The sequence below is a fragment of the Aspergillus heteromorphus genome (genome assembly GCF_003184545.1).
Source record: "Aspergillus heteromorphus CBS 117.55 chromosome Unknown BO70scaffold_14, whole genome shotgun sequence".
In the NCBI taxonomy this organism is placed as follows: Eukaryota; Fungi; Ascomycota; class Eurotiomycetes; order Eurotiales; family Aspergillaceae; genus Aspergillus; species Aspergillus heteromorphus.
Window position 1 is genome coordinate 269,835 of NW_020290419.1, and position 19,886 is coordinate 289,720.

The following is a 19,886-nucleotide window of genomic DNA, read 5'->3' on the forward strand; positions in this document are numbered from 1 at the left end:
CGAGTTCTAGAGGGGAATGAAAGGGACATATTGTAGTTTGGGCATCCAGCTCCGTGAACATGGTTTCGAAATTGTATGTGTAGAACGGAGGGTGACCTTGGACTCAGACAGTCAGATATCGCAGACGGTGGATGAGAAAAGAGTGGAGAAGAAAACAGGTACCGCTGCATGCTTGTATGAGCAAGCCAGCTGCTTGATCAACCGGGCCAGCTGGATATGGGCGGGATGGTGGTAGGGGATCTGCTCGGAAATATCCCAGACTAAGCATCCAAACAAGCTGATTATCCCCGACGGTGGTAGTGTTCTGTCTTCGCGGGAAGCATCTCCTCCAGCATGTCGGTCGCAGACTGTAAGGTAAGTTGACTGCTAGGCTGAAGATATCGGTTGAGAACATATCGAACACCTTGCGACCTGAGTATTTTTCGGGAGGCTTTTCCTCGAAGGCGTCGTCTTCATCGAGTCGGAGCTTGAGGGCGTACATGTTGCAGGTTCCGAATGATAGAAATAAGACAAGTTTGTAGGCATTATCCTTGAGCGCCATGGTAGAGAATAAACCGCAAAAAGTGGGAGGTGAGAGGTGAAGGCTGATGTGAGAGTGATATGAGAGATGCCAGAAGCCCAAAGGGGGGTTGAGAGGCGTTGTACAACTTGTGGAAGTGAATATTGATCAGTAGCCAATGCAGAGACCCTCAGTCACTTTCAGTAATATTAGTACTGTCCTATTCACCCATAGATGCATCCATCGATCGTCTTCTGTGATTATATGCTAGTCCTTGATATGCCATCTCTTTGGAAGGTCGGCAACTTGAACCAGAACAAAACTGGTTTCAATTGTATAGTAATCATGTATAGTAGGCTGCAATCATATATAAATACTATTTGCACCATGCCCTCAGCTAATCGATCAACACATCTTTTTAGCCCATACTTATTTGCAGAGCATATCTCTCATAAACACCCCCTGTCTATAGAACAACCCTCCAATAAACAAGCCAATCCGCTGCAGCTACACGAAAAAAAAAAAAAAAAAAAGATATTCTACTGTCCCGTCAACCACCTCTCCACCCCCCTAGCAGCCCTCACACACCTCACATCCACCCACCTAGTCCACAGCCCAGCAACATAAAGTACCAACGCGCCGACAACCACGGCCGTACCAACCCAGCTCAGGACAAACGGCATCCCAGCCATCCGTGCCTCCTCCATCGACACCGGATACTCCGACCCCGCGAGCATCCACCATATCATATTCCTGACGGGATCCCTCGCCACATGATACACGGACTGATGCACGAGATACAACGAGAACGAGATGCGGCCGAGATACTGCGACAGACGAGCATTCAGCGGACGCTGCAACACGGGCGAGCAATCCACCGCGTAGACGAGCAGTACCGCGCCCAGCGACTTCCATGATTTGCTCAGAATCGCCCATTCGTCGTCCCATCGCGGCGACTGCACATACCCCAGAAACTGGTATCCGGGGGTTAGGGACCCGTCGTCGCCGAGACAGAGCAGATGCAGCCCGAATAGAAAACATAGGGCTATGAGGAGGGTGGCCCAGCGCCCTCTTCGTCCACTACCTGTTTGCCTGCAATTTTTCTCCACCTCAACCCCCAACAACCCCCTTCCCACCCCTCCTCCTCCTCCTCCTCCTCCTCCTCATTCCCATCCTCCCCCCGCGATATCTCCCAACCCCCATCTCCGCAACCCCCAATCCCGCCAAAAACCCAAAAAGATCCCAAAGCCCATACCAAAAACAATACGCGCCCAACACCGCCACCCCGGGCACCCTAACCCCCCTCCTCCAAAACGCCATCCCACAAACGACCAAATAAACCACACAACTCCCGCGATACTCCATCGGCATGGTCCACAACTGCCCATTCAAGCCGGGATTATGGTGGAACTGTACCACATTGACAATATCAAGCAGATAGCGCAGCAGGTACGTGAGATGGAACCCCGGGGCAGTGAGCGGTCTGCGCCCCCAGACGATGTCATCGGCGAAGGGCCAGTGGTAGAGGCCCAGGTAGTAGATGAGCTGGGAGAGTGTGGCGAGGAGGATGACGGGGAGGTAGATTCTTAGGCCGCGGCGGGTGAGGGATGAGGAGAGGGATTTGAGCAGGGTGTGGGGGTGGGTGTTGCGGGCGTGAAGGAGGTTGATGCTGATGGCATAGCCGGAGATGACGAAGAAGAGGGGGACCATGGCGTGGGCGGCGAAGAGGAGCCGGATTGGAGGGAGTTGGATCAGATGGCGGTTCGCGGAAGGGGGCGACGCCCAGTAGGACCGGAAGGCGTGGTCGAGGAGCCCGCCCATGAAGAAGTGGTTCGTTGTTACGATGGTGGCGGCTATGCCGCGGAGACCATCAAGATAGGTGGTTCGGGGGGGTGGAGGCATTGTTGGTGTGGTGCGTGTGGTGATGAGGAGGGTGAAGGATGAAGAGTGAAGGGTAGTAGATAATAGATGGTAGAGGTGAGGAGGGGAGGGTCAGGGTCTGGGACGCTAGTTTAGTGGGGTTATGTACTTCTTGACTAATGGATCTGATTGGGGGGGGGGAGGGTTGTTTTAGATTAAAATAGCCTTTGTCTCGGGGTTTAATTCTATTCTTTGTGGTGGGGATTGTGGATTGTCTGGTGGATGTGGGTATTGAGGCTATACACATTATCTACGGCAGCATCCACGAGGTATGTACAGCTATACTCTACTACAAATTTAGACATATCATACATCGGAATCACAGGCCCACTTTTCAATCCTCTCCTTCATCCACCCACTCGTCCACGGCAAGGATGTCTGCCGTCGGGAATCACCCTCTGGGATCCCGCTGCCCAGCAGCACCATGCTGTCCATCTTGCACCGGTCTTCGTAGAAACTCCACTGCACGCACTCACCCCAGGCCACACACGCCGCCTGACATGCATCCACAGACCGCCACCCCTTTTTCCAGGTCTCAGTTTCTTTGACCCCCTCCGGGATCTGCGCCCACTGGACATTATTCGAGCGGATCTCATACTTGGCCGCCCCGTTATCCCACCACTCGATTCTGGTCCGCAGATAGGGCTTCACCAGCGCATCGAACACATCGCGATACCTCAATTGACCCTATCACCACCATTAGCCCCAACCACTGCTGCCCACCAGACAAAAAGAAAAACAGCGCACACTCACCTTCGAAAAGTCCCACCCCGACTCCAACCCAAACAACCTCGCCACATCCCTACCATGGGTATGATGCCAGCTATAGACCGGTTTACACCAATTCTCACTCTCAAACCACGTCGACCAATGCGCCTCGGGGTTGAACCCATACGCGAACCGATTCTCCGCTGTCGGATCCTCCCCAAACCCCACCCCATAGTCCTTCAACACATGGCCCAGAATATGATCCCCGCAGCCATGCTCCGCCGTGAACCCCTCATACTTGGTCACGATATCAGGATCCGCCCCGAAACTCTTCTCCCACGCCCCCCGTGACAAAGCGAATCCAGACCCGCCATGCGCGAAAAAGTCCCCGTGGATCCAGGCCACGCTGCCCAGGTACCACGGCTCGCTGGGATCGAACCGGTCAAGGTGAGTCAGGAGGTTGGGGAGGAAGATATACGAATCGTCCTCCATGAAAATATACCACTTTGAGTCTGGGTGCGCGCGGCCCGCGTGCGCCACGATGGGCAGAAACTTGTATTTGTCCAGCTTCCAGCCGCCGACGGGGCCGGCCGCGTCGCCGGGCATGTTGGAGATTTCGGCGTAGTTTTGGCGGTTGTCGTAGTCGGCTTGTTGGATGTAGGGGAGGAAGTCTGGGGATTGTTGAACAGTGGAGGAGGTGTTGGCGAGAACGTCAAGGAAGTTCCACGAGCCGATGGTTTCGGGGGCGTCGGAGTAAAGGAGAACGTTGGTGGCGGGGATGCGTTGGGGGGAGAGGCTGGTGGTCAGGTGGATGGGGACGCGTTTCCAGAGGACGGAGGCGCCGGTTTTGAACATGAGGGTTATGTCGGTGATGGAGAGGGAGGAGCTGGAGCTGGAGCTGGAGATGGGGGAGGGAGCAGGATCATGGTTGTGGTTGTAGTAGGCCGATGAAGGCGCGTCTGCCTTGGGAGTTGATGCTGGGGAATGCACCTGTTCCTGTACAAACTGGGTGGACACCGTGTGGGGAGACGGAGACAACGGCGATGCCACCGGGGCTGGTCGATCCAGCTCGAAGTGGTAGAGGAAGATGATGAGAGTGGTCAGCATGATCCCCAAGGGGACCATGCGGTTGTCCTTGGAGAAGGCCTTGCGCATGCTGGTGGTGGTTGCTCGAGGGAAAATGCTCCGTGCCTGGCGGAACTATAAATACGAAGAACCATAACCACGAGCAGAATGCCCCAAATCTCGCGGAGGACGCCCGGTTGGGAATGTCTCAAAGATCGGAGCGGATCCGCGGCTACTGGAGATTGCGGCCAGGGGCAATGCGGCCCCGATTGGCGGGCTGTCAACGCCTCCCGCCGATCAGGGTCTGGTAGGGTCTGGCTGGCTGCAGACCCGCTGCGACCAAGTGCTACCAAGCAGTCTAGCGTGGCCTTGGTGAGTCAAAATTGTCAAATTTAGTCTCACGATTTAAAATTAGGACTTCCGGCCTCAAAGACGGGAACGTAGTGGACTTGAAGAAACTGAAGCGCTATGTATGGGCTAAGATAAATACATCCACTATATTCCGTAACTAGAGAGTTATCGCCATCGCCATCGCCATCACCACCCGCCGTGCCGCAAAGCAGCCCTAAAACATGGACTCATCCGTTTTCCACGCGCGCGGGCCGGAGGTGTCGCGACTCCGTCAGTTCCTTAATTTCCTGGGGTGCATTCTGATCCTCCCCGTCTACTACATCCTCACGGCCTACACGCGCCACCCATTGACCCTGGACGTCCTGGTCACCATCTTCGCGGCCGAATACAACCGCTACACCAACGAGTGTCGGCGCCGCAAGCTCTACGGCCAGGATAAAGCCTTGCAGGATGCCGAAAAGGCTATCCCACGACTGTCCCCCGCCGGTCCGGGGCCGGACTGCATGGCCGCTGTGGTTGGGTATCGCGAGGACCCGGCACTGTTCGCGCGCGCTCTCGAGAGCTACAACTCCGCCGAGGGATGTCGATTTGTCCTAGTGGGAATTGACGGCGACGAAGAAGCTGATATGGAGATGGTGCGCGTGTTCCAGAAGGTATCATTCATCCTCTCTCCCCATTCTCTTCACACCCTCTAACAGTCCCAGGTCTACTCCAACAACACCTCATCCGTAATCCGCCTCGACGAACCCTTCGGCGAACTGGCCGTGCGCACCTTCGACAAGATCTCCACCGCTGACCTACACTCCCAACCCACGGATAAATACATGCAAGAAAGCATCGCGCACTGCTGCAACCTCGCCCGCGAGATCCTCACCGACCACAAGATCACCTTCGACCGCGGCGCAGGCGGCATCACGCGTCTGTGTCTGTATCAGCCACACCTGCACAAGAAAGGCATCATGTTCACCTCCTTCATCTTCTCGATCGTGATCTCTGACCTCCTGGGCATCGAGTATCTCTGGTCGTCGGATTCCGATACCATCGTCTTCCCGCGCTCGCTGCGCAGTACGGTTGAGACGGTGGCGGGTGATCCGTCTGTCGGGGGCGGGAGTGCGGGTCTGATCGTGCATAATGAGCATGATTCGGCGATCTCGAAGCTGGGGAGTGTGGTTTACTGGTGCGAGCTGTATCTGACCCGGTCGACTGCCACGGCGGCTGGCACGAGTGATTGCCAGAGTGGTCCTAGTTCGGCGTTCCGTGTCGCGGCCTTGCCGGCCGTGTTGTATCCGTGGTATACCCAGTGTGTGCTGGGGCATCGCATGGTATGTCTCCTTCTTCTCCATATTCCTCCGTCCCTCTCCCTTAATCAACCACTTCATTCCCACCCCCATCCCATTCACAAGACATCAGAAGCAGAGCTAACGCTCTGACCAGATAATCAACGAAGACCGCCACCTAACAACCAACCTCCTCCTCCAAAACTGGACAATAACCTACGTGTCCGACACCCTCGCTTCAACCGACACCCCCACCACACTCTCGAAATGGCTCCTTCAACAAGTCCGCTGGAGCCGCGCGGGCCACATTGAATCCTTCCAAAACCCCCACATCTACACCCTCACCTCACCCCTGTTCTTCTGGGCCGCGATCAAGCGCGAACTTGGCCCTTTGCTGGGTCTGGCCTATATCCTGTACTATTATGTGACGGGAACGAGTATGGCGTATTTCTCGTGGACGGATCTGGCGTTTAGAGTGGTTTACACGATTGTTTATAATGTGGGGAGGAATCCGGATCGTGCGGGCGGGGGGAAGAGGGGCATCGCCTGGTGGGGGTGGGTGCTGCCTGCGATGGTGTTTTATAATGTGCCGTTGCCGGCGGTGCATGCTTGGAGTTTGGGGACGGTGTTTGAGGGGGGGTGGGGGACGGCTATGAGGGGGGTTTCCGGTTCTATTACTACTACCTCTGGCTTGAGGGGGATTGAGAAGGAGAAGGAGAAGGAGAAGGGTGGGAATATGGGTGTGAGTGTCAGTGTGAGTGCGAAAGAGAAAGAAGGCAGGATGTGGAAGAGGATACGGGAGTTAGGGTTCTTTGTCCTGTGGATGGGGGTGGTGGGAGGCGTGATGGGCCGGATTGCCGCGGGCTTTTTGGGGGCCAGTCCTGAGACAACAGTTAGGGCTTTGGGGTGGGGAACGACGGTGTTTTCGGGGGCTGCGTTTTATGGTCTGGTAGTGCGGGAGTAAAATGAGACTCATTATGGTCTTTGAATCTGGTACTATTTCTTGTATATAATAATAATTCGGGGTGGGCATGGTTCTGGAAGGCTCGGGAAAAGTACTTGGAAAGGGAAGGAGAGTTTTGGGGTAGCAGTTCGGTACTCCGTAGTAGCTAACTCTATTGCTTGGATAATTAATTAATCAATTAATTAATTAATTAATTACGTGCTAACAATCTGAAGGAAAGCAAGCCTAAACTTTTATCACCACCTTCCCCCTTCCCCGGAACCTCACACTACTAACTACCTCCGTGCACAATTGCATAGTCTAATACTAGTACCCCTCCTCGTCAACACTATACTCCCTGTACATGGTCAAACTGAACCGCGCAAACGCACTACGCGCTCTCATCCCCCGTCCAAAGCGCGAGAACAACGGCGGCACGATACAAAACACTGTCGCGATGGCAGCTAACACTGACACGGTGAAGTTTGCGCCGAGACGCTCCAGCATCGGGGCCGAGATAAGCGGCAGCGCGGCGGAAAGCAACGCCCGCACCAGGCTCAGGGCCGCTAGCCCGCTCGCCGCGTAGCTGAGATAGCTATCGGTGAGATAGCCGCCGAGCACGTAGTCGATCTCATTGAGACTGTACCCGGTTAACACGAGGGCGACGACAGAAACCATCCAGGGGAGATTGGTCACGGCCGGGGGGATGGTCCAGGCGAAGAGCCACAGTGCTCCTGCTAGGATGGGCGCGCCGATCCAGAACCCGGTCAATTTGTCTTCGGGGAGGAGGGGGCGACTGTGTTGGCGGTGTTGGGCGATGATGCGCAGGTCCAGACACCGGGTTAGTAGGCCCAGGCTGAGGCCGAGACCGATCGCGATGAAGGGGAGACAGGCCTGCTTTGGGGTGAAGCCGAAGGATTCGTAGATTGGGGGCAGTGCTTCGGTGAAGAGGTAGACGAGGGCGATGGCGATGGCGCTGTGTCGGGGTTGAGTCCCTCCAGAGTGTCGATTTTGGTGACCTTGCGCAGGGTGGCTACCTCGCGGGCGAGGAGGAGAGATGGACGGGACTCGTGCAGGGTGAGGAGGAGGAGAGTGAGGATGCCAGTTACAATTGCGGCGAGGTAGAAGAGCCATCTCCTGGTGCTGTTAGTTGGATGTGTGGATGGAGGAGTGGTGGCGGCATGTATAGTATATACCAGCTGGAATCGGCCACGACGAAGGTGCTCAGAATGGGCCCAACAACCAGTCCCAGGTTGGCGAACATCGTCCAGATGCATATCACCCAGACCCGCTCGCGCGAGTTGAAGATGTCCTCAATGCTCCCTACCACGACTGTCGTGGGAATCGCGGACAGAAATCCGCAGACGAGCCGTCCGAGAGCCACACCAGCGAGGGAAGGAACCGATGCTATCACAATGCAGGCAATGCTGTACAGAGCCGAGCTGGCCACGTACAGCTTCTTGCGTCCGAAGACCTCGGAGTACGGCGGGAAGATGATGCCCCCGATGGCTTGACCGATGAGATATCTATATCGTCAGTATACATCTATTCGAAAGTATTGGCACTAACATTGAGACGAAAAGAAAGATAGACAATTCTTTCTGTATGTGAAACTCATGGACTGCGTTGTTGGCAGCCGTGGACTATGCATCTTAGCAATATCACCTGAACAACTCATATCACCTACCCCGGCAGTGCTAATTGCTGTCCTAGGAGGTGTCAGTTCCCCACCGCATGACTGGGGGTAAGCACATACGTGAAGAACTCGAGAAACACAATCAGCGCAGTGTCATACACCTTCCTCCTCGGGCTCCAATTCCTCGGGTGGCGGCCATTTCCCACGGCCCATTGGATATGCAATCCATCCGGTGCCAGCTTCAGTCCATACTCCGGCAGTAGTGTCAGAAGTACGTCTTTCTCGGACTCCTCCGGAGACTTGACGACAATCGTCGCTGTGGTCTTCATCTCGACGAGGGAGAAGTAAGGGATAGTGAAGACTACTCATTGCCAAGCAGAAAGTGTAGCTATATAGGTAGTAGTGCAGTACCAGCACCGTATACTTGCTTCATGAAGCACAGGCTCGGATGTAGGGCCGCGGATTCAGCAGTAGGGCCTAGGCGATGGATCGGTATGTATCCACGTTGCACGGAGGCCGGTTCATTATATTATGGGGCTGGCCCTTCCGGGGTCCGTGGTTGAATATCTCATTCCAGATTCAATAGATATCCGTGATCCCCAGTGGCGATTCCTCTACTGTGAACAATTGATGCCACGAAGCTGGCCAAAAGTGGTAGTTCATACCCAGTGGCTCATCCTGTTCAGAGCTGGAGCAATCATAATGCTCGTCTGGTGCACTTCTCCGTGGTCATTCATCCCGCAACTAGGCCGGTACCACGTCGGAAGGTAAACGGGAGAGGCTTTAACATGTGCAGAATACTCATGCCCAGTCAATGCTTGTTTCGAAGGTGGGCCAGTCTGTAGGAAACCGAAGGCTGCGCCCGAGGCATCCCAGTTGCAATAGGCTCGGCATTAGACTTGGAGATCTACGGGCTGAAGTGCTGTCAAGCTCTTTGGCATCGCTTTCATTGACATCAAAAAACCTAGCTGTATATCACCGACTGCGACTTTTCTATCATCGTCTCGATGTCTTACGTGGTCTCCTCATGCAGTAATACCATCATCACCACCTCCCCCCGTACTATCCTGGCGACCATTTCCATTATAAGCCAGAAGGTTAGGGCTGCCGGATATGTTGGTGACAACATTCCGCGTGGCTAGCGCCTTCAGACGAGCGGTTGCAGCGCCTGGAGTGGACAGCTCATCCAAACACATCAGGTAGATGACCAATCCGGTCACATGAGGTGTCGACATAGATGTGCCAGAAATGGTGTTCGTGGCTGAGTTAGATCCGATCCAGGCAGATAGGATGCTCTCACCAGGCGCAAAGAGATCAACGACGGAGCCATAATTGGAAAAGGACGCTCGGGCGTTGCTTCTGTTAATGGCAGCAACAGTGACAGCATCCGGCGCAGAAGCTGGGCTTGTCCGCGCAGCATCTCTCTAATAGAGTGTCAGTCACAGACCATTCGAGTATAAAGCTGGACATGCTTACATTCTCATTCCCAGCTGCGACAACAGAGAGCACACCCTCTTCAAAGGCATTTTCAACCGCATTGTTGAAAGTACGGGAGTAGCTCCCACCTACGTTCATGTCAGCAGTCAGACTTCAACACGGGACATCTGTATGTACCGAGACTCATATTAACCGCAGACTTGCTGGTGCGGTTCTTGCTCACAATATCATTAACAGCCCAGTTGAATCCGTCAAGGATAACCGATGTCGAGCTGGATTCGCCTACAAAGACCTTCACCGACAAGAGATTGGCCTTCTTGGAAACACCATAGGTTCTGCCGCCGATAGTCCCAGCAACATGCGTTCCGTGTCCGACGCCATCGACATGCTGGCCACCTGCGGCATTGTAGGCGAGAACTGCACGTCCGCCAAATTCCTGGTGGGTGGCAAGGATGCCTGTATCTACGACATAGGCATAGCCACCATCGCCAGCGCTGTCATCGTAGATGTAGTCGGTGCTCGCGGTACCCTTGTGGGAAATACTCCCCAGGCCCCATGGAGCTCGTGTTTCGGTGACCAGTTCGCTGAGATACCAAACCTGATCTTCCTCCACATATGCTACCTACGGACATTCATGCATTAGATCGGATATCAGGAGCAGTAGTCAATGTACAAACATCTTGGCTCTTGCGAATCTCTTCGATGGTGGTCTCATCAAATGATCCTGCATACCCTGCGAAGTTGTTGATTTTGTAGCTTCTCTCGATTCCGACGGGGAGGCTCGGGTCGGTGGTGTCACGTCTTTCCAGGCTGCGCTTGTGAAGGATAGTTGCCCACTCTGTATGAGATTCAATCCTTGCCTCATCGACACCCGGCTTGAAGGTAACAATGTATTTTCCGGGGATGACATCAGTAGCCTGGCGAGACTTTTGCACTGGAGTGCCCAAGATTGCAGGCAAGAGGGCCGCGAGCAAGAGCAGACTATGTTTGAAGAAAGCCATGTGGAGAAGCGGAAGGACAGTGAGGGGTGTTTAAAAAGATAGAGTCTGGTCAAAACCTGCAATGGGACACACGTCCTTTATAATCTGTCAAAGAGCCTTATTTTTCTTGCTGAGCCCGCAGTTCAGTATTCACTGTGCCGGTTAACCTTCGTAGAGGAAGTGACAGGTCAGGAGGCACTGGAAGTTGTTTTAAACCCAGAGGGTGACATTGCATTTTCAGACGACCTGATTGTGACCCAGAAATAATAATATGCACCAACAGGACGCGGATAAAGATGCAAGGGTGATGGTGCCAAACTCAGTCTAAGAAGAAGAGCTTGATATCCCGTCATTGAATAATCTAGCCATTCGCGAATATCCCCCGATATTGAAGCTGCGACTCTCAAAGTACCCCGAAAAGTGAGTCCAATCTATGCTCATAAGACGGTGTGTTGACAGTTCCCTGAAGACCGCCTATTCCAGTACACACATCTCGGAGATATTGATGTCGCGCAACAAGCCCCGAGGAGGCGGAAACGCTCGACAACCCGTCTAAGACATCTAATGTGGCCCTCCAGGACTTGGCATCTTCATGCGATACTGTCTTCTGTGTAATCCCGTTATCTCTGAGGAAACCCCTTCCATGGTTGGTAAAGGATGAGACATTTGATCCCAACTCATCCTACTCTGGGAAGCACAGCATATGAGGAATAACTGGATCCTGTCGGTATCCAGGGTTGCACAATGGGACGAGTGCGGTAAAACAATATCGTCTTGTGCATACGCTTTGGACATGGAAGGCCTGCTATTTTCACCACAGCAGATATGTAAGGCGAGTTGAGTCCTTGTGATAAGCCCTCTAACCACACCTTAGGAGCGATGAAGTTTCGGTACCACCAAGAAGCTTGCATGTGCCTGGGCGGGCCTTCAGACCTTATCACGCCATGGTCTCTATCCTCGCTAGTGTGTGTATTTGGAGAATGACTAGCTGGGGTAATGGGGACGATCTGCCCGTAATCCATCACGTCTGGAAGGCTGTCCCGGATATCCAATAGTACCGCAGTTGAAGTGCCGATGTGTTGAATTAGCATCAACAGATGCTCGATTGTTTGCTGTCGGTGATCAGGAGGCTAGTTGTGGCAGTAGGGTTCGTCAGCGGAGCAGATGCCCTACATAGACAAAATGAGTCTGTCCGACACGACAAGATGAGCGTGAAGCTCCGAGTGATCATTGGTAGCGATTCCCGTGCCCTGCAGTAAGGCCAGTCAATGACACTTACCTGTCTTTCTCCCCTGCAGGACCTTACACTACCTTGGCGCGTCTGGTGACGGCGGGATGGAGGCTGTCTGACGGGCTGCAGGACCTTTCGAAAGACCACAGTTGCATTCTCGTGACAGGCAGAGCGGCAGTAACCGTAGGTGGTAGTGTATCTCAGACCATTCGGAGATTAAGAGGATTGGTGTACGGGAGGTCGAGGTTGCAAGCGCGTCTTGGCCGGTCTTTCTGTCACACCCGGTCCCGTGATCCCCACCGGGGTCTTCGTCATTCATGTGGACGCCAAACAGGGTTGTTGTGAAAAACGAAGGGGTGGTGTATTATCTGACATTGCTGCAGGTGCAGCTAGTCAAGCAGCTTCTATTTCCGTCAGACTCACTATGAACAGCAGACTAGCATACAGTATATCAACCTCGATTGACAAAACCATCAAACTCCATCCCCCATCCCATGTCCAATTTACAGACTCTTCTTCCCATGCTTTTTCGCAGCTTCCTTATTGGCAAACGGGAACCCGGCTGTCCTCTTATCTGCCCCGGTCTTCCGACTAATTTTCCCATTGCTGGTTGCGAAAAGCGCGCACCAGAGTCCCACAAAAGCAATAGCGCCCGAGACCACCATGCCAACCGCAAACGCCACCTGTCCCTTATCCACCCACCAAGCATATGCATAGCCTGCGGAGAGGCCGTGGAAGACGGTTGTAACGATCAGTGTCGGTACTGCGTAGGGTGCCTTTGGGTCGGAGTCGTCTGTGGTGACTGGTTCGGCAATGGAGGAGGTCAGAGGGATGGAGCCGGTCATCAGAACCGTCAGGATGGCGATTGTGAGGAGACTAAAGCCGAAGCAACGGGAGAAGTAGGTTTCAATGGCTGGATCTTATTAGCTGTGGTTCTCACGCGACGAGCCCAATAGAAAGTAGCCCAATAGAAAGAAAAGTTCTTACAAGAAGGCTGTCTGGATTCCTGTTCCAGCATTGTGGTCATCATCTCCGGGACTGTGATTAAGGCGAAGCTCTGGAGGGAAAGCCACCCCGCAGTGGTGTAAGTGTATGCATAAAAGACCTGCAGATGTATTAGCTACTGGTCTTGCAGCTTCTTCTGAGATGGAGTGCATGTTGCTGCAAGGGATTAGACTGACATCCATGGTGGAGGTCTGCTCAATTGTGTTTTGGATTTAGATGTGCGATAGCTGTAGGTATGTACTCGTAGGTATGTACTTGTTTCAATGAGTGAACTGAAAGAGCTCATGCCTGAGCAGAAGGCAGGTTATAAAGGAACAACTGGGATCCCCATGAGGTCATCCCTTGGCTGCCAATAGAATGATGTCATTCGACGCAAATGCATCTTGCTGACTCATTACTACATAACACGGAGCTGTGCACAATGACAGGGATCTTGTCTGCATTCCTGCTGAAATTATGCGATTATGCGCATATCCCAGTCAAGGTCATTATATCCCCACTCCACAGTTGATCGCTGTCAGCACAAAGTCGGCGAAAGAGGATGCGATGAAGCATTCCGGAGTAGCAATTTATTTATCCAACAGCCCCGATGAAACACCATATCCTGTCAAGCTGGAGACGATTAATCAAGATGGAAATAGACAGACACTGCCTGAGTGGTTCAAATGTTGTCTATTCATTTATTCATGAGTGAATCAATAAACCATATATTAACGCCCTCATAACACCAAGATGAAGCAAAAGGAAAAATGCAGATATCCCAGCCTCACTGGTTGATGTTGCTGGCGCGCAAGTATCTTGCAAAGCTGTTGTCCGCATCAGAAGGACCCGCGTGCTGGTCTGCAAGCGCATCCTGATACCGTTGCGAGAGCCCCTCAGTGTCACCAGCAGGAGCACCATACCCTTCCTCGTCGGAATCGTCATCGTCCTCCTCCTCGCCTCTCCGTGCAGCTGCAGCTGAGGCTTCCTCCTCCTCTTCGGCCTCGCTGACGGTCTCGGCCTCATTTTCCCCACGCTTGCTTCGACTAGTCCCCGAGACATTCATATCCTTCATCAGCTTGCCCAGCTCCAGTTCACGCTGTGCAGACTTGGTTTCTTCCCGCTCCTTCTTCTTGCGCTCCAGCTCGGGCTTGTAGTCGCGCTCGAATTCCTGACGCTTCTCCTCCACGGCGGCAAAGAACTCATCAATGCCATCACCTGTCATGGAGCTGACTCCGACGACGTTCAAGTGCCTGTAAAACTCCTCCAACATCAAACTCATGCTGTTCAGAAGCGAACCCATGTATCCACTTCCAGCGCCAAAGCCTCCAGCTCCACCCTCTGAGCCAAACGCGCCCGACTCCTCTTCCTCCCGAAGCGCCTTCTGGAACGCATCGAAATCGGCCATCCATTCCTTGGCAAACTCGGCATCCTGGACGTCGGTTTTGTTGAAGACAAGAATCATCGGCAGCTTCGTCTTGTACAGAATACTGCAGGCATAAAGCATGTTGCTCATAAAGGTGCTCGTGGAGCTGGTACGAGGGGTGTCAATGACGTAGGCGATAACAGTAGGGAACGAGGACGCCAGGGTTTCGAGAAGAATGCTTCCGGATGCACTCCATACGAAGACCTCAATCTGTCCTGGGGTGTCGACGAGGATGTGCTCGATGGGCTTGGCGGTTGGGTTGCTGGGGTTCGATGCGGTGCGCTTTTCCAGTAGGGAGATGATCTGGTCGACCTTGGTGGCGAAGAGATTCAAGGACGTGAGAATTCCGCCGTTGGGACCCAGGTTGTACTGCTTCATGACCTCTCGGTAATTGATCGAGTCACGGATGTCGATGTTGCTCTCGAAGGGGACCGTGTGGACGGCAGGGTCTAGGTTGAGCACATAGGGGACCGTTTTCTTCGAGTGGAGATGGGAGTTAATTCTCTGCATGAATGTCGTCTTTCCAGAGCCTAGCTCGAAGCAAGCCATTAGTTAGCAAAGGCAGACCGGGCTGAGGCAGCGGGACGGATTGTCGGCATACCTGCCATGCCGACGCAGACGACGGCGACGGGTGCTTGCGCCATGGTGAAATTCGGATGAGATCGAAAGCTCTCGAGGATGAGGATATTTGCGATCACAGCAGTTGCCCTGTTTTCGGATGAAAAGCTGGCCAGGAGGAGGGGAGGGGTGAGGTGGAAACGAGGCAGGCGGGGAGGTCCGAAGAAATTCTTCTGTCGCGGGGATGAGCAGATCGGCTGGTGGAGTCTGGCTGGACCGGAACCGCCCAGACGTCATTCCGTCCGCAGCGTTTTCCCTGCCTTCCTTAACCTCTCTCCCCTTTCTCGACACCTTCACCCATCACCATGACGCTGGAGGATTTCGAGAAATCATTAGCGGAGGAGCAGGAACGGAGACACGAGAAGAGCGACAAGCACAGGCACCGCCATCGGGAACATCGCGACCGCAGCGGAGAGCGCTCGAGGCACCACCGTCGTCACCGCTCGAGGGAGCGCGATCACGACAGGCACCGCGAGTCGCGACGCAGTGAGGATAATGAACACCGCCATAAACGATCTCGTCGCTCATCTGACCACCGGGAGGACCGCGATCATGCCCACAAGCGTCGACACCGCGACAGCAAAGAGGAAGTGAAGGACGCGCCCGGTCCGGTGGAGGAAGCCATACAGGAAGAGCCCACGCGTCTGAAGAGAGACGCCTGGATGGAGGGGCCATCTGGACTTGACATCGACTATGTTCAGCGACGCAATACAACACGCTTGGAAGAAGAGCCGAAGCCGAAAATGCTTCAGGCGGATTTCGACCTGAAGATCCACGGCAAAGAGCTCAACTCCCACCTACGCGACTTGAAGGAAGGTAAAGTGCTGGAGGAAGTTGAGGAGGAGTCTGCTCAACATGAGGTTGACTACACAATTGGCGATGCTGGCTCTCAGTGGAGGATGACCAAGCTGAGGGCTGTCTACCGAGAGGCAGAGGAAAGCGGAAAGTCGGTCGAAGAGGTTGCCATGAACCGTTTCGGGGATATCCGCTCATTTGACGATGCACGCGAAGAAGAATCAGAATTGGATAGACGTGAACGATACGGTGAAGGCTACGTGGGCAAGGAGAAGCCCACGGGAGAGCTTTTCCAGGAGAGGAAACTGAAGGAAAACGTCCACCGCGATTCGCATGAACATGTCCGCAGTCCGGGCAAGGAGCTCGAAGCTGAAGGGCAGGGAAAACCGATGGAGACTGTGCCCCCTCAGAATACCACTCAGCATCTCGATCTAACAGCTCTCAACCGGCTGAAGGCCCAGATGATGAAAGCCAAGCTCAAGCGTGCGCCGGATGCGGCTGATCTCGAGGAGCGCTACAATGCGGCGGCAGCCGCGATGGCCAACCGGAAAGAATCAGATGTCGTGGTGCTTGGTGTCATGGACAACCGGATGCTGGCTGGAAACAGGAACGAGGTGAAGGCAGTCGAGAACAGGCGGGGCCGTGAGCGTGGAAAGGTAGAGGAGAATGATGAGATGACCATCGAGGACATGGTCCAGGAAGAACGCCGAACTCGGGGACAATATGGAGGCGACGGACGACGAATGGCGGAGAGAATCGCCAAGGATGCCAAATTTGAGGTGAGTCTCGAGTCGAATTTCTTGAGAGCAGGCTAACGTGTATCTCAGAACGACCTGGAATATATGGATGACAATGCATCCAAGCTGGCGCGGCGGGTACATCGGTCAGAGATCGACATCAAGAATGTCACCATCAACGAGTTGCAGAAGATGAACCGGATTCTCGATAACTGCCCCCTTTGCCACCAGGAAGATACGAACACCCCCCCGATTGCCCCCGTGGTGTCGCTGGCGACTCGGGTCTACCTTAGTCTCCCCACAGAGCCCGAGTTGAACGAAGGGTGCTGTACCATCGTTCCCATCCAGCACCGCACAAACCTGCTGGAGTGTGATGATGATGAATGGGAGGAGATCCGGAACTTTATGAAGAGTCTGACGCGGATGTACCACGATCAGGGCCGCGATGTCATCTTCTACGAGAACGCGGCCCAGCCTCACCGGAAGAGGCATGCGGCGATGGAAGTGGTCCCGCTGCCCTACAGTCTTGGGGAGACATCCCCGGCCTTCTTCAAGGAGGCGATTCTCTCCTCGGACGCTGAATGGTCGCAGCACCGGAAGTTGATTGATTCGCTTGCGAAGGCCAAGCAGGGCATGGGACGCAGCGCCTTCCGACGCTTGATCGCCAAGGAGATGCCCTACTTCCATGTGTGGTTCGAACTCGACGGAGGCCTTGGGCATGTGGTTGAGGATGAGAACCGGTGGCCGCGGGGCGATCTCTTTGCTCGGGAGGTCATTGGGGGAATGTTGGATCTGGCTCCGGATGTGATCAAGCGGCAGGGACGCTGGCAACGGGGTGGTGATCGGCGTGTTCCTGGGTTCCAGAAGCGATGGAGGAAGTTTGACTGGACGCGGGTTCTTGTTGAGGGATGATGGAGTTCTCCGTACAGGCTTCTAGTAGTATTGTAATTTGCAGGTATGGCACATAAATCAGATGATGTGATGCAGTAACATGTGTTTGAAGTACCCTAGGCAGTAGACCTAGTAGTTGTTGACATGCGACGAGTATCCAATCCATCCCAGTTTACTCGGTCAGTGTAACCACTACGCCCTCAAAGACCCAACAACCAGGCACACGGCTCATCCAGCAATCCATTCCGATCACGGACACCAGATTATCCACCTGTAAAACACGCTCACCATCCCCTCCGCGCACCAACCGGAGATGAAGCCGAGGGCCCTCGTTCATGACGATAACGGGAGCGGGGCACGTGGGGGTCCATCGCGATCCGCGACGACATTCGGATCCGCCCCGATGCCGATTGCCTCTTCCCTATCTTTCCTACTGCGGTCTATCCTGTCGCAGCTTGTCCCCCCTCTGTCCAAATCGCGTATACACTTCCCGCTGCTCGACCGCTCTCTCTCTCGGCCGGAAACCCCGCGAGGAGTCGCGACATCCCCCCCCCCCCCCCCCACTCGGTATATAACTAAGCCAGTGCACATCTACCCCCACCCCCATCCACATCCATCCTGACTCACTATTTTCTTCTCCGACCTTTTGATCGCATCACTTAGACAACCCCTTCCAAACAGCATCCTAAAAGCAAGAAAAATGGGCTCCGACCCCAAACCCAAGGTCCTCCTACTGGGCGAAATCGTCCAGTACGTCACGTCCCGTCCCTCATTAATTCCCATACCTCATATATCTCATTCCCCCCACCACACAATCCCCTCCTCCAAACCGACCGAACCAACTAACCAGCCCCCTTTATCAGCGCCCACGAAACATGGTTCTCCCTCTCCGCGATCGCAGACCTCATCCGCCCAAAAGCCACCAACCGCACGGAATTCCTCGAGGAATGCCGTTCAGGGAACTTCGACGGCGTCGTGGCCGCCTACCGCACCTTCGATTCGGCCAAGATCACCGGTCTCGTGGATGAAGAGTTAGTCAACGCGCTGCCCAGCTCACTGATATACCTCGCCCATTGCGGTACGTAACCCCCTCCCTCTCTCCCCCCTCTCAACCCGCCAACCAACACATCATCCCCGCCACAGGAGCCGGCTACGACCAAGTCGACACGCACGCCTGCAGCGCCCGCAGCCCCGCGATCCGCATCTCCAACGTGCCTACGGCCGTCGATGACGCCACGGCAGACGTAAACATGTTCCTGATCATCGGGGCATTGCGAAACTTCAACGCGGGGATGCACGCCCTCCGGGAAGGCAAATGGCGGGGCCAGCCGGCGCCGCGTCTGGGACATGATCCGCAAGGCAAGGTGCTCGGGATCCTGGGTATGGGGGGCATTGGCCGCAACCTGAAGAAGAAGGCGGAGGCGTTTGGGATGAAGGTCGTTTATCATAATCGGCGGAAGCTGAGTGAGGAGTTGGCGGATGGCGCGACGTATGTCTCGTTTGACGAGTTGTTGGGGAAGAGTGATGTGATCAGTCTGAATTTGCCGTTGAATGTGGGTGGTTTATCTTTCTTTTGTTCTTTTGTGTTTTGTTTCTTTTGGATGGTTGTTTTGGAGAATTCATTCCATTTTGGGATGGGCTTTGTGTGGCATAGGCTGACGCATTGGGCAGAAACATACCCGGCATATCATCAGCACGGCGGAATTTGAGAAGATGAAGGATGGAGTGGTCGTGGTGAACACTGCTCGAGGTGCGGTTATGGATGAGGAGGCGCTGGTGCGGGCGGTCGAGTCCGGGAAGGTCTATTCGGCGGGCTTGGATGTCTTTGAGGACGAGCCGACGGTGCATCCCGGTCTTGTGCAGAACCCGAATGTGTTGCTGGTGCCGCATATGGGGACATGGACGGTTGAGGTGAGTTTGTGTCGCAGTGTAATGGATGGGAGACCAGGCTAATGAGTTCGTTCGATCGCAGACGCAAACCGCCATGGAGGAATGGGCAGTCGAGAACGTCCGGCTGGCGCTCGAGACGGGCAAGTTGAAGAGCCCGGTCCCGGAGCAGGCGGATCTGTGAGCTATGGTCGCTGATTATGGTTATCGATAGACGGGGGTGTATATACGTGGAAATTATGCAATAGAGAATGGGGCCATATCGAGTTCATGGATATGTACAAGTTCATTAATTCATTCGGCAAACGATACCATAGCAACATGTCTCGAGATTCCATTTTAGACGAGTTTGGATGACTCGTGGAATATAAATAAAAAGAAATAGAAGAAAAAAAAAGAAAGAAAAAAGCCAAAGCATTATCCACCCCCTTTTGAATGATGCAGCCGTAACGCCATGAGTTTGCCGTCCAGAAGCAGACAAAAACGGATAAACAACTCCTG

The 19,886-nt window shown here is 54.1% G+C and overlaps 8 protein-coding genes across 8 annotated transcripts; 3 read left to right on the forward strand and 5 right to left on the reverse strand.

The window, feature by feature from the left end:
• Positions 1 to 1,038: 1,038 nt before the first annotated feature.
• On the reverse strand, positions 1,039 to 2,401 carry BO70DRAFT_429609 (acyltransferase family protein; the record flags this gene model as incomplete). Its single annotated transcript, XM_025548083.1, has 2 exons — positions 1,039 to 1,544; positions 1,825 to 2,401. The coding sequence occupies 2 exons, from the start codon at positions 2,399 to 2,401 to the stop codon at positions 1,039 to 1,041; spliced, it is 1,083 nt and encodes a 360-aa protein (XP_025398885.1).
• Positions 2,402 to 2,643: 242 nt separating this feature from the next.
• On the reverse strand, positions 2,644 to 4,283 carry BO70DRAFT_315745 (uncharacterized protein; the record flags this gene model as incomplete). The annotated part of the gene is made up of 2 exons (XM_025540327.1): positions 2,644 to 3,106; positions 3,173 to 4,283. Coding segments are annotated over 2 exons (1,492 nt in total), but the record flags the coding sequence as incomplete, so codon positions are not given.
• Positions 4,284 to 4,737: 454 nt separating this feature from the next.
• On the forward strand, positions 4,738 to 6,784 carry BO70DRAFT_387603 (uncharacterized protein; the record flags this gene model as incomplete). Its single annotated transcript, XM_025545918.1, has 4 exons — positions 4,738 to 5,196; positions 5,248 to 5,865; positions 5,978 to 6,488; positions 6,588 to 6,784. Exons 1-4 carry the CDS (start codon positions 4,765 to 4,767, stop codon positions 6,782 to 6,784), a joined length of 1,758 nt encoding a protein of 585 aa, XP_025398887.1. The 5' UTR covers positions 4,738 to 4,764.
• A 306-nt stretch (positions 6,785 to 7,090) lies between these two features.
• On the reverse strand, positions 7,091 to 10,837 carry BO70DRAFT_396881 (subtilisin-like protein; the record flags this gene model as incomplete). The annotated part of the gene is made up of 10 exons (XM_025546655.1): positions 7,091 to 7,739; positions 7,832 to 7,900; positions 7,960 to 8,289; positions 8,333 to 8,406; positions 8,451 to 8,472; positions 8,520 to 8,760; positions 9,463 to 9,823; positions 9,876 to 9,964; positions 10,014 to 10,458; positions 10,514 to 10,837. The coding sequence occupies 10 exons, from the start codon at positions 10,835 to 10,837 to the stop codon at positions 7,091 to 7,093; spliced, it is 2,604 nt and encodes an 867-aa protein (XP_025398888.1).
• A 1,566-nt stretch (positions 10,838 to 12,403) lies between these two features.
• Positions 12,404 to 13,150, reverse strand: BO70DRAFT_362533 (uncharacterized protein). Its single transcript, XM_025543329.1, has 2 exons — positions 13,035 to 13,150; positions 12,404 to 12,960 (listed from the first exon to the last, which is right to left on the reverse strand). Exons 1-2 carry the CDS (start codon positions 13,063 to 13,065, stop codon positions 12,551 to 12,553), a joined length of 441 nt encoding a protein of 146 aa, XP_025398889.1. The 5' UTR covers positions 13,066 to 13,150; the 3' UTR covers positions 12,404 to 12,550.
• Positions 13,151 to 13,706: 556 nt separating this feature from the next.
• On the reverse strand, positions 13,707 to 15,217 carry BO70DRAFT_362535 (putative ATP binding protein). The gene is made up of 2 exons (XM_025543330.1): positions 15,059 to 15,217; positions 13,707 to 14,987 (listed from the first exon to the last, which is right to left on the reverse strand). The coding sequence occupies exons 1-2, from the start codon at positions 15,099 to 15,101 to the stop codon at positions 13,819 to 13,821; spliced, it is 1,212 nt and encodes a 403-aa protein (XP_025398890.1). The 5' UTR covers positions 15,102 to 15,217; the 3' UTR covers positions 13,707 to 13,818.
• Positions 15,218 to 15,378: 161 nt separating this feature from the next.
• Positions 15,379 to 17,586, forward strand: BO70DRAFT_362536 (putative cell cycle control protein (Cwf19)). Its single transcript, XM_025543331.1, has 2 exons — positions 15,379 to 16,649; positions 16,698 to 17,586. Exons 1-2 carry the CDS (start codon positions 15,819 to 15,821, stop codon positions 17,517 to 17,519), a joined length of 1,653 nt encoding a protein of 550 aa, XP_025398891.1. The 5' UTR covers positions 15,379 to 15,818; the 3' UTR covers positions 17,520 to 17,586.
• A 487-nt stretch (positions 17,587 to 18,073) lies between these two features.
• BO70DRAFT_362538 (D-mandelate dehydrogenase-like dehydrogenase) lies at positions 18,074 to 19,658 on the forward strand. The gene is made up of 5 exons (XM_025543332.1): positions 18,074 to 18,248; positions 18,362 to 18,576; positions 18,642 to 19,051; positions 19,170 to 19,409; positions 19,471 to 19,658. Exons 1-5 carry the CDS (start codon positions 18,199 to 18,201, stop codon positions 19,567 to 19,569), a joined length of 1,014 nt encoding a protein of 337 aa, XP_025398892.1. The 5' UTR covers positions 18,074 to 18,198; the 3' UTR covers positions 19,570 to 19,658.
• Positions 19,659 to 19,886: the final 228 nt, after the last annotated feature.

What these genes read in the sequence shown, in the direction of transcription:
- BO70DRAFT_362533 (XM_025543329.1), bottom strand. Translation starts at nt 13,065, where the DNA reads ATGCTGGAACAGGAATCCAGACAGCCTTCTT. An exon ending in GGAATCCAGACAGCCTTCTT is followed by an intron (nt 12,961 to 13,034) that starts GTAAGAACTTTT and finishes AATAAGATCCAG; the next exon opens with CCATTGAAACCTACTTCTCC.
- BO70DRAFT_362535 (XM_025543330.1), bottom strand. Translation starts at nt 15,101, where the DNA reads ATGGCGCAAGCACCCGTCGCCGTCGTCTGCGTCGGCATGGCAG. An exon ending in CGTCTGCGTCGGCATGGCAG is followed by an intron (nt 14,988 to 15,058) that starts GTATGCCGACAA and finishes GCTTCGAGCTAG; the next exon opens with GCTCTGGAAAGACGACATTC.
- BO70DRAFT_362536 (XM_025543331.1), top strand. Translation starts at nt 15,819, where the DNA reads ATGCTTCAGGCGGATTTCGACCTGAAGATCCACGGCAAAGAGCTCAAC. An exon ending in CCAAGGATGCCAAATTTGAG is followed by an intron (nt 16,650 to 16,697) that starts GTGAGTCTCGAG and finishes CGTGTATCTCAG; the next exon opens with AACGACCTGGAATATATGGA.
- BO70DRAFT_362538 (XM_025543332.1), top strand. Translation starts at nt 18,199, where the DNA reads ATGGGCTCCGACCCCAAACCCAAGGTCCTCCTACTGGGCGAAATCGTC. An exon ending in GATATACCTCGCCCATTGCG is followed by an intron (nt 18,577 to 18,641) that starts GTACGTAACCCC and finishes TCCCCGCCACAG; the next exon opens with GAGCCGGCTACGACCAAGTC. An exon ending in TGGGGACATGGACGGTTGAG is followed by an intron (nt 19,410 to 19,470) that starts GTGAGTTTGTGT and finishes GTTCGATCGCAG; the next exon opens with ACGCAAACCGCCATGGAGGA.